At 54.8% G+C, this 10,829-nt stretch overlaps 1 protein-coding gene across 2 annotated transcripts; it reads right to left on the reverse strand.

The window, feature by feature from the left end:
• Positions 1–297: 297 nt before the first annotated feature.
• PHF13 (PHD finger protein 13) lies at positions 298–10,527 on the reverse strand. Of its 2 annotated transcripts, none has more exons than XM_030941688.1 (4): positions 10,135–10,527; positions 7,429–7,530; positions 3,978–4,512; positions 298–2,905 (listed from the first exon to the last, which is right to left on the reverse strand). In XM_030941688.1, the coding sequence occupies exons 1-4, from the start codon at positions 10,171–10,173 to the stop codon at positions 2,679–2,681; spliced, it is 903 nt and encodes a 300-aa protein (XP_030797548.1). In that variant the 5' UTR covers positions 10,174–10,527; the 3' UTR covers positions 298–2,678. The 2 variants fall into 2 exon arrangements, with proteins under 2 accessions (XP_030797548.1, XP_010355720.1); XM_010357418.2 differs by lacking the exon at positions 10,135–10,527 and adding an exon at positions 8,681–9,165.
• Between the last annotated feature and the right edge of the window lie 302 nt (positions 10,528–10,829).

Consider the following 10,829-nt stretch of genomic DNA (forward strand, 5'->3'; position numbering starts at 1 on the left):
TCAAAAAAAAAAAAAAAAAAATCAGTCAAGAGTAGGCTAACCACTCACTGCGGCTTGAGCTAATCCACAATCTGATGAAGAAACTGCAAGAACCATTCACATCTACTCATCCTGTGGTTTGTTTCTGAGGAATTCACCAGCAAGGTACATTAACTCTGTGGACATTTTCTATCCTGCTAAAGTGCACACTGAGAGGCTGCCTTCCCAGAGACTTGATGTAATCATGGTTTGGGGAGGTAGTGAGTAGAAGTAACACAACTGTCCTTCAGCCCACAACACAATTGCCTGAGCCTTGAATCATGAACCTCAAAGTAGCAATATATTTATTTACAAAATATACAGTTTCACAGAAACAGCTTCGCTTTATACACATAAACTTTAAAATTACACAGAACCATGTAAACGATGTGAAGTGTCTGGCCTGGCCAAGGCTGACGGGAGGGCCTACTTTTGGGGTGACATCCCTCCCTCCCCTCACTTCATTAGCCACCAACCAGGAGCCCCAGATGGGTCATGCCTAATTTGCATATAAAGAAGCTGATTGCAGCTGCCCAGCTCAATCTAACACAAAAACCAAGGTGTCCGACTTCTTAGACACCACCCACAGGGACAGATCTGCTAAAAGAACAAAAATGCAATCAAGGAAACAAAATGGAGATGAGTAGCACATGCATTCCAGAGGCATCGAACCTTCTAGCACACAGGATAGTTGCCAGGGCCAGCAGTTCCACTCTAAAGTCACGTGGATTCTTAAATGCACCTTGAAAAGCTTGTGGAATTTTTTTTAAAAAAAGAAGAAAACCACTTTGGAGCTTTGGTTATTCGTATGGTGAAGACACTGGACAGGCATTATCTCAGGGCAGATCTTTGGCAAATTCCTCTCCAATGCATCCTGGCTGTTTGCCCTGGTCAGAACCAGACAAGTGTCTGGAGAGAAGGTAGTTTCTAAACCAGCTTACTATTTTTCTCTACAGAACCTCCCCCTTGGAGATCTTCACAATAAACTGGCTTCAGAAACTATTTCTCTCTAGTTTCATGTTAATACGAGCAACAGAACTTTAAGACGGTTGGACAAGTGTGAAAGATACTAGGACAAAAAAATGCCTCTGATTAGCCAAATTACGGTTCAAGCCCCTTGGTGCTTCAGTGGGGGAAGGTGGGAAGAGTCTGCCTGGTGGCCTGGCACAAAGGTGCCACATGAAGGGGAAGCCCCCAGCAGAGAGAACACGGGCCCATCCCGCTGAAAACAAACATGACTCGCTTGAGTATTCTTCCCTTTCCATGCCTTAAAGAAACAATGCTTATGAAAACCTACCAATCAATTAGAAAATGTTTTGAGAACAAGTATTGAACTGCTGAAGAGCAGTGTTCTTTTCAGAGAAAGCCGGAGCCCCTCTCCCTTCCAGCCCCAGAACCACCAGTGTTCCAGGGCTACCCCGCCCTCGAGCAGAGTTCTTTCACAGCCTCCGGCATCAACTCCCAGGTTTCTCCAGAGCTGGCCCTCACAGGGGCCTCCCGGGTCCAGGATCCCAGCTGACATCTAAGGAACTCGGCACAGTTCCAAGGGGTCATCCTGAAGGCCCATGTTACCCTATCACTCACTCACCAACTCCAAACAGAAAAAAAGGACTCAAGTCCTAACCTTGCCCTGTGGAACCGGCAGGCCAGCCTGTCTAAAGGGCACACGAGAATCACCCAACGGAAGAGGCCTCCCGCCTAACTCTCCTTCACCCTATCATTTAGAGGAACACCATGCGGGTCCCAGTGATTGCCTAACCTTTATGCTGCTACCAGAATGAGGTGAAAGGAAGAGACGAGGACAGAACCTACGAGTCCCCACACTCGCAAACAGCTGGCCTGGGCCCCACCAAGACCTCACACACCAACTAAGAGGGCGCTCAGCAAGAAATCAGCCAATACTTTTGGCTGTACCGTGCAAAAAGACAGGGTTTTTTACATCGTGCAAAACAGGAAACTGAGTTATGAACACGGGCCACCTCAACCCCCCAACCAAGCCCCTTTCCACAGAGAAGTGGCCACATTGTCCCTTTTAACAAACAGAAGGAAACCTAAGAACCACGAGCTGACCCGCCACCCCAGCGCCCTTTGAGGGGAGCCCGAGGCCTCCCGCCAGTGCCTCCCCCAGCCTGTCAGGCAGCTGCTGAGGCCGGCAGAGGGCAAGCCACTAAGTAGGGGCAACTTGGATGGTTGCTGTACAGACACTTTTGGTAAAAGACTTAACACGCAAGAAAAAGCTTACACGTATGGCTGTTCATTAACAGGCCGGGGAAACCGAACACCTCTCCCCAACACAGTGGAAGCAGAGTAACAGCTGGCACTGAGCCCAATCAGCGGGAATCTCTTAGCGAAGATAGCAAAATGCACAGCTACCATGGACCCTCATTTTCAAACGCGCCAAACCCGCTGCACGTGGGTGTCCAGTCCACCTCCACTGCAGGGAACGCAGCTCTGGCAGCATCGCTGGCCGGCAAAGGTTGCATTCGGTCACCGGCTATGTACAGTTTCTACCTCGGACAGCCTGTCCTTTTGCTTAGGCACCTAAATGGCAGGGATCTGCCCGCACCAGAGCTGAGAGTTCTGTGCTCAACTAAGAGAAGGGCAAAAAAGCACACCGTCGCTTCCGATTCCACGCTCGCAGCCTCCTCGCCAGCCAGCAGTCAGTCCAGGAACAGCTTCCGGGAGCCCGTCCGCGAGCGGTTGGAACGGCGGATGTCAAACTTGGAGTCCCGGCACTTTTGGCAGACAAACACTTCCGGAACATTGGATTTCCGGATTTTCGCACAGGACAGGTGAATCCAGGTGTGGCACTCATTACACTCGATCATGGGGCGGCCGGCAAATGGCTTCATGCAGAAGCAGGTCACGAGGTCCCAGGAATCGTCATCTGGAAGGAAAGGCACTCTTAAGGAGGGAAGACAAATTCCCGCCGTTCCTCGCCATCAGCTGGGTTTCTACGAAACCCCCTACTCAACGGACGACAACACTTCCAATTGCCACTCGAAGCTGACAGTTCTCTCTGAAAAGGCACAAGGGGCTCCAAAATGTGTGGGAACCAGGTATTACCCAGGAGATGCTTACTTTTTTTTTTTTTTCTGAGACAGGGTCTCACTCTGTCACCCTGGCTGGAGTGCAGTGGTGCCATCACACCTCATTGCAGCCTCAAACTCCTGCACTCAAGCCATCCTCCCACCTCAGCCTCCCAAGTAGCTGGGACTACAGGGACACACCACCACACTAGGCTAACTATTGTTTTTCTTTTTTTCTCGAGACGGAGTTTTGCTGTTACCCAGGCTGGAGTGCAATGGCGCGATCTTGGCTCACTGCAACCTCCACTTCCTGGGTTCAAGTGATTTTCCTGCCTCAACCTCCTGAGTAGCTGGGATTACAGGCACGCACCACCACAGCGCCTAATTTTTTTTATTTTTTATTTTTATTTTTAGTAGAGTCGGGGTTTCACCATGTTGGTCAGGCTGCTCTCGAACTCCTGACCTAGTGATGTGCCCGCCTCGGCCTCCCAAAGTGCTGGGATTACAGGCGTGAGCCACCGCGCCCAGCCGTTTTTTGTATTTTTGCAGTGACAGGGCTTTGCCATGCTGCCCAAGCTGGTCTCCAACTCCTGAGCTCAAGCAATCCACCCGCCTTGGCCTCCCAAAGTGCTGGCATTACTGGTGGAGCCACCGCGCCCAGCCTGGATGTTTACTTGGATGCTTCCTTAGAACTATATCCTTTTTATGTTCTGAGGTCTTGGAATCTCAGCTGTCTCTAGCGGCAATCAACCCCTTCCTAAACATCTCCATATCCACATTCCTGCAGCTCTTCTCCTCCTTGGACACTGGGGCTGTCACACTCTACAGAAGGAACCAGACCCTCTGCCCCAGAGAGATGACCACTTAATAAAATAACCTCTCCTCTAACCACCAGCCAGCAAGGGTCATCATCCTTCAGAGACCACTCACCTGAGTCCACCATGATGTCTTCATCATTGCCAGTGCTGTCCTCGTCTCGGAACACCACCTGCTTTCCCTGCCGGACGATAGTCCGTTTGCCTTCAGTTTTTATTTCTTTGACCTGATCAGGTGACACAGTGGCACAAGATCCACTGGAGGGAGTATCGGAGTCCCAGCCCGAGCAGGGGTCACTGGGAGCCTGGGGGATATCCTGCAAGGTGGGACTCGTAGGGGTCTCCACATAGGGGTCAGTGGCTTCCAGCTTCAGCAAGCCACCCCTGTACCCCTCCTTCCCAGGCGCATCGCTGTCTCTGCGCTTCCTCTTCTTCTTCTTCTTCAGCTTGTCCGTTTTCTTTCTGTCCAGCAGGAAGTTACTGGGCTTGGCTCGCTGCAAGAGAGTGGGCTGCAGGTGGCTAAAGCAGCGGTCAGAGACTGGCAAGGGCACTGAGGACGCAATGTCTGAGAAACCCGCATCCCAGCCGTCGCTGTCAATGGTACCAGCAGTGCTATTGGCAGGGCTGGGGCTGCTCCTTAAAGGGAGTTCCTAAAAAGATAAAGGTGGTGGATTCCAGTTACTGGTGACAAGATCCAGCCCAGACCAGAGCATCCCCAGCCACCCAGCCAGGTCAGACCTCCAGAGACGTCCGCACAACTTTGAGCTTCTCTACCCATCAGCATCACACTTGAAGCAACAGTACCACGAGTTCTGGCCCGGCGCGGTGGTTCACACCTGTAATCCCAGCACTTTGGGAGGCCAAGGCAGGCGGATCACCTGAGACTAGGAGTTCAAGACCAACGTGGCCAACATAGTGAAAGCCCATCTCTACTGAAAATACAAAAATTAGCTGGGTGTGGTGGTGGGCACCTGTAGTCCCAGCTACTTGGGAGGCTGAGGCAGGAGAATCACTTGAACCCGGGAGGCGAATGCTACAGTAAGCCAAGATTGTGCCAGTGCACTCCAGCCTGGGTAATAGAGTGAGATTCCGTGTCAAAAAAAAAAAAAACCAAAAAAACAAAAACCACAGTGCCATGAATTTAATGTGATGCCACAAGGAGAGAAACTCCCTGCCGAACCCTCAGCCCCATCTTAGAGACAGGAAATTAATCCATGTGCAACAGGTGTCTGTGGGAGGGAGTGCTGTGGACGCCCACTCCTATCTGCTAATCACTCCCTGGTTGTAAAACCTCTCCTTCCATTTGCCCTTCCAAAAGATGTATTAAGTAAATTTAAATTAGTTTTGAGAATTTCCTGACACTCTTAAAAAACTAGACATTCCAAAATATTGCAAAATCCAGTAGGTAATTACTGCCCCAAAGCAGTGAAGTAAACTCTATGGTTCCTTCAGATCACAAGTGTATCATCTGCAAACAGTGGCAACGTTCTCCTTGTTAGAAAACAGGCATTAGGCTGGGTGTGGTGGCCCACACCTGTAATCCCAGCACTTTGGGAGGCTGAGGCGGGTGGATCACCTGAGGTCGGGAGATCGAGACCAGCCTGGCCAACATGGTGAAACCCCCTCTCTACTAAAAATACAAAAAAAATTAGCTGGGCATGATGGCGGACGCCTGTAATCCCAGCTACTTGGGAGGCTGAGGCAGGGAGAATTGCTTGAACCCAGGAAACAGAGGTTGCAGTGAGCTGAGATCACACCACTGCACTCCAGCCTGAGCCACAGAGCAAGACTCCGTCTCAAAAAAAAAAAAAGAAAAAGAAAAAAAGAAAGTAGGCATTAGCCACCTATGCTAGCAGTTTGCCTGCTAGAAACGTACTGAATGCAGCTGGGCACAGTGGCTCGTGCCTGTAAATCCAACACTCTGGGAGGCCAAGGCAGGAGGATCACTACCTCGCGTCCAGCCTCGGCAACACAGTGAGACCTTGTCTCTACAAAAAAAATAAAATGATGGCCAAACACGGTGGCTCACTTGAGGCCAGGAGTTTGAGACCAACCTGGTCAACATGGCGAAACCCTGTATCTACTAAAACTACAAAAATTAGGTGGGCATGGTGGTAGGCCTGTAGTCCCAGCTACTTGGAAGGCTGAGGTGGGAGGATCACTTCAGTGCAGCAGAAAGAGGTTGCAGTGGGCCAAGATCATGCCACTGCACTTGAGCCTGGGCAACAGAGCAAGACTTGTCTCAAAAAAAAAAAAAAAAAAAGCTGGATTCTTCAATTTTGAGCTTAATAACAGAATATGAAAGAGGCCTGAAGTTTGAGCACCACAGCAGCTCTCCTCCAGTCCTGCCCTTTTCCCAGCAAGCAAAAAAAACAAAAAAAAACCTCCTTCATCTACATCAAGTTGTAGCCATGAGCCCCTGAAGACAATAATACGCATTTTGGGCAGCCAGGGAGCTGAGAGACAGACAGCACGTGCACCGAGTCCAGCCATCTGGTTGAACCCCAAGCTCCACCACTAATTAGGGGGTGACCTAAGGCAAAGTTTTCCCTCTCTATGCCTCAGTTTCCTCATCTTATAAACTGGAGATAAAAAAATAGCACCTACCTCATAGCATTACAAAGGCCAAGAATAGTGTCCAGGCACGGTCAACAGTCAGTAACTACAGACCCTTATTAAGAGCAAGCAGACGGCCAGGTGCAGTGGCTCACGCTTGTAATCCCAGCACTTTTGGGAGGCCGAGGCGGGCATCATGAGGTCAGGAGTTCGAGACCAGCCTGGACAACACAGTTAAACCCCGTCTCTAGTACAAATACAAAAACTAGCTGGGCGTGATGGCACACCCAGCTACTTGTGAGGCTGAGACAGGAGAATCACTTGAACCCAGGAGGCGGAGGTTGCAGTGAGTCACAATTGCACCATGGCACTCCAGACTGGGCGGCAGAGCTGAACTCCATTTCAAACAAACTAACAAAAAGAGCCAGCAGATATCACATACTTTATTTGTAAATAAACTTTCAAAGTTTACTAAACTGGCTGGGTAGTAGCTCACACCTGTAATCTCAGCACTCTGGGAGGCTGAGGCAGGCAGATCACCTGAGGTCAGGAGTTCGAGACCAGTCTGGCCAACAAGGTGAAAGCCTGTCTCTACTAAAATACAAAAAAGAATTAGCTGGGCGCGGTGGCGCACACCTGTCATCCCAGCTACTGAGGAGGCTGAGGCAGAGGAATCCCTTGAGCCCGAGGGTGGAGTTTATGCCACTGCACTCCAGCCTGGGCGACAGAGTCAAGATTCCATTCCAAAAAAAAAAAAAAGGAAGTTTACTAAACCATTTTCTAGACAAGCCTGCATTTTCTATCAGAGTTCTTGCCAGAGTTTTAGAACCATTTCCCTAGCTAATTCAAACTCTCAAGAAACAGATTTCTGCCACACTAGTGACTGAGGTCACCACAAGCAGCCCCTTCCAAATCTACTGACCCACTGACCAGTCAGAAGCCCACAAGCTTGTGGTGGAGGCCCTGGGGTTTGACTACCCATCCAGAAAGGTCTCAGAAACTCAGATTACCTCCTTGGGATAAGGGATGTAGCCAGCATAGGCCAAGACAAAGGTGCAGAATTTGTTGAAGTCTTCCACAGTCCTGCGCCTCTTGCAACTGGGGGAGTATTCCTATTAACGAGAGAGAAGAGAGAATGTGTTTGAAGGAGAGGCTACTAGGCAGAATCACAGAAACAAAAGTAAGCTGGAACTTCTGTAGTCAACCACTCAAAAAATACCGTTAGATTTACACGGTCCACAAACAAGATAAGGTAAGCTCAGGTCAAGAAATAACACCATTTTCAGAAAGCAGAAAGAGGAGTATTAAGATTTTATGCCAAGAATGCTGGGAAATCAGCTGGGAGATAAAAACGTGTACAAAGGACTATTTCTTAGAGCTCATGTGGCATTCTCTGACTTTATCTATTAGTCTCTACAGGCCTATCAGGAGAAGCTCTAAAAACGACTTTTTTGCTACAGATTTTACATTCTGAGTATGGATGGACTGCAGCAGCTGTAACTGATGTTAAGTGATTCAAAAATCAACCACTCGCCGGTTGCAGTGGTTCACGTCTGTAATCCCAGCACTTTGGGAGGCCGAGGCTGGCAGATCACGAGGTCAGGAGTTCGAAATCAGCATGGTGAAACCCCGTCTCTACCAAAAATACAAAAATTAGCTGGGCGTGGTGGCGTGAGCCTGTAGTCCCAGCTACTCAGGAGGCTGAGGCAGGAGAATCGCGTGAACCCGGAGGCGGAGGTTGCAGTGAGCCAAGATCACGCCACTGCACTCCAGCCTGGGAGACAAAGCAAGATTCCGCCTCAAAAAAATAAATAAATAATCAACCACTCATTCTCTCATTCTCCAGAGTTCTCGGAGACCTGGACCCTGGAGCTGATTCCTGGCTGACCCTGCCAAGCTAGCACCACCTGAGAACCCCTCTCTCGTGCTCAGAGGGTCCCCTCCGCTCTCCCAGCACTCGGGATGCCAGGCACCCAAATGTCTCAACTCACAATAAACCAGGAACCTTACTGCGAAGCTTAGTCCTACATTTAAATGGAATAGTGGAGGTTTTTGCTCGCGGGTCCCAGCCCCATTCAGTCTAGAAACACCCATCACAAGAAGAGATTTTCTCCTGAGAGAGAAGCACGGAGAGATGGAGGTCTTATTTGCTCCTAAGCAAAACAAGTGTGCTGTATTGCTGTTTATTCGCCCAGCACGTTCCCTGAGGTTCCTTTCAGTGCCTTGTCCGACCCACCCCCATTCTTCCCGAGGTGCTGTTACCCGGCCGCCGGTCTGCTGGGGAAAAGCCGGCGGGGAAATGGGGGGCAGGGGTCTCGGGCCGCCTCTACCGCCGCGAGGAGTAGGCATGCAGCCCGCGGGTTTCCTTTCAGAAAGTCAGTCGCCTTAGAAAATTGTTTTCTCAACCTGGTTTAGGCAAACCTGCTCCTCTCCCACCCCCTTGGACCCCAGGGCCGTCCACGGAGCGAAGGCGAAGGCCCGCGGTGACCGCGCTCCCCGCACTGGCGAGCCTGCCGAGCCACGGGAACCGCGGGCCGCCACCCCGGCCTCCAACTCCCGCGAACAACTTTTCTTTCGGCGGGGAACCAGCAGAAGTGGGTCAAGAACCCGAATGCCAAGTGGAGGGCGGCGGCGGCCTCGGGACGGGGACGCGCGGGAGGCACCGGCGCGGGGAATGGGGGAGCTCCACGCCGCCCCCACCAGGCCCACGCCGCCCGCCCGGCCGCCTCCTCCGAAAACAGATGGCGGAGCGGCCCCCACCCGCCCTCCCGCGGCAGCCGCCCCCCGCGACACTCGGCCCCGGAAGGTGCGGGGCCCATCCCGTGGGTATGTGGGAGGGGGCGCCAGGCAGGATTCGGGGGTCCCAGGCCTGGGGAGGCCCTGCGAACCCCCGGAGGCGACAGCGAGACCGGCGGGCTCCTGCGCCGCCTCCCCTCCCCCACCCGCCCGCGGTGGCCGGACCCGCACTCGCGACCCCAACGCGCCTCGGCTGGGGGGAGGGGACCGCGCGGGGGGGCGGCCGGGAGCCCCGAGGGCTGATCCCCGGAAGGAGGGGGAGTCGGGGCGGAGCCAGAAGAGCCCGCGGGCGGGGGGCGGAGGCCCGAAGGGGGAGGCCAGCGCGCCGGGGGACGGTGGGTGGGGGCAGGACTCGGGTCCCCACCGCGGGTGGGGCCCCCGAAGGACTTGGCCCCCGAGAGCCGTAGGGGGCGGGGGCCGATTGGGCCGCGCGCGGAGTCAGGGGGCGGGGCGCGGGCCACCCGGCCCGGGGGATCCGGGGAGCAGCCGGGGGCCGCGGGAGCTGACCCCCGTTCGAGGGGGGCCTAAAACTCCTCTAGAGCAACCGGAGCCACGGGCGGGCGGCGGCTCGGACCGCTTCCCCGGGGGCGGGGAAAGAGTAAGCAGGCCGGTGGGGAGGGGCTGGGGCGCCGACAGGTCCCGGGGCGACGCGAGGCCGGAGAGGGGCGGCCACGGGGAGAGAAATAGGCACAACTGCCCTGGGGAAAGGGCGCGGGGAGGACGCGGAGGCGAGGCCCGGTGGGGAGAACCGAGCGCGGGCCCGAGCAGGGGGCGGGGGTTGGGCTCCAGGGGGGGCCGACGAAGGGAAAGCGGGGGAAGGGGAGGGCGGCGCTCCGGGCGACCGGGGGTCCGGCTGCCTGAGGAGAGCAAAATCGCGGAGGGGGTGGTCGGGGGCGATTTGGGCGCACAGCTTCACTCACCTCCGAGTGGAAGGCGGCGGCGCAAGAGTCGGAGTCCATGTTCCGGGCGGGGGGCGGCGGCTGCGAGAGTGCAGGAGCTAGGATGCGGGAGCTGGGCCGCCCGGGGCTGGGGGCTCGGGCGGCTGCGCAGGGCGAGGGCGGACCCGGGAGGGGTCGCTCGGGCTGGAGGTGATGGGGGGGCTCAGCGCGTCGCTTCTCAGGCTGTGACCCCGGACTGGCGGTTCCACCGCCGAGCTGAGTGGACGATGCAGCTCCCGCGGCGGTAGAGGCGGGAGAGTGGCTGCGGGGGGCGGCGGCGGCAGCGGCGAGCGGGAACCCGACCGGCTCCCCGACCTGACGCCCAGTTCGGCTCGTGTCTCGGGAGGGAGGGCGGGAGAGCCGTGAGGCCTGTCGGGAAATGTAGTCTGGGTGACGACTGGAAGCCAGCGGAGAGGGGGCGTGGCGCGGGGGGCGGGCGCGGTGCCTTGTGGGAGTGGTAGTTCACGGCCCGCCAATACTGCGCACAAAGGAAGCCTTGAGGACTTCAACCCCCATGAGGCTCCGCGGCGGCGGCCCGGTGTGTGGAGACGGGTCTTCTGGACTCGAGGCCGCGGGAGCGGGGGTGGTGCGGGGGCCCGCGCCGGCTCGGCCGCGGGGGGAGGGGCAGTGTGAGCGGTAGCGCCTCGGTCTCGGCGGGCGCGGGGCGGGGGTTGCTG

The sequence above is a fragment of the Rhinopithecus roxellana genome, chromosome 12 (genome assembly GCF_007565055.1).
Source record: "Rhinopithecus roxellana isolate Shanxi Qingling chromosome 12, ASM756505v1, whole genome shotgun sequence".
NCBI lineage: Eukaryota > Metazoa > Chordata > Mammalia > Primates > Cercopithecidae > Rhinopithecus > Rhinopithecus roxellana.

Excerpts from the sequence above, each read along its gene's own strand:
- PHF13 (XM_010357418.2), bottom strand. The coding sequence starts at position 8,767 with ATGCCTACTCCTCGCGGCGGTAGAGGCGGCCCGAGACCCCTGCCCCCC. Across the intron at positions 4,513-7,428 it reads ACATCCCTTATCCCAAGGAG|GAACTCCCTTTAAGGAGCAG; the intron begins GTAATCTGAGTT and ends TTATCTTTTTAG. Across the intron at positions 2,906-3,977 it reads AGACATCATGGTGGACTCAG|ATGACGATTCCTGGGACCTC; the intron begins GTGAGTGGTCTC and ends CTTTCCTTCCAG.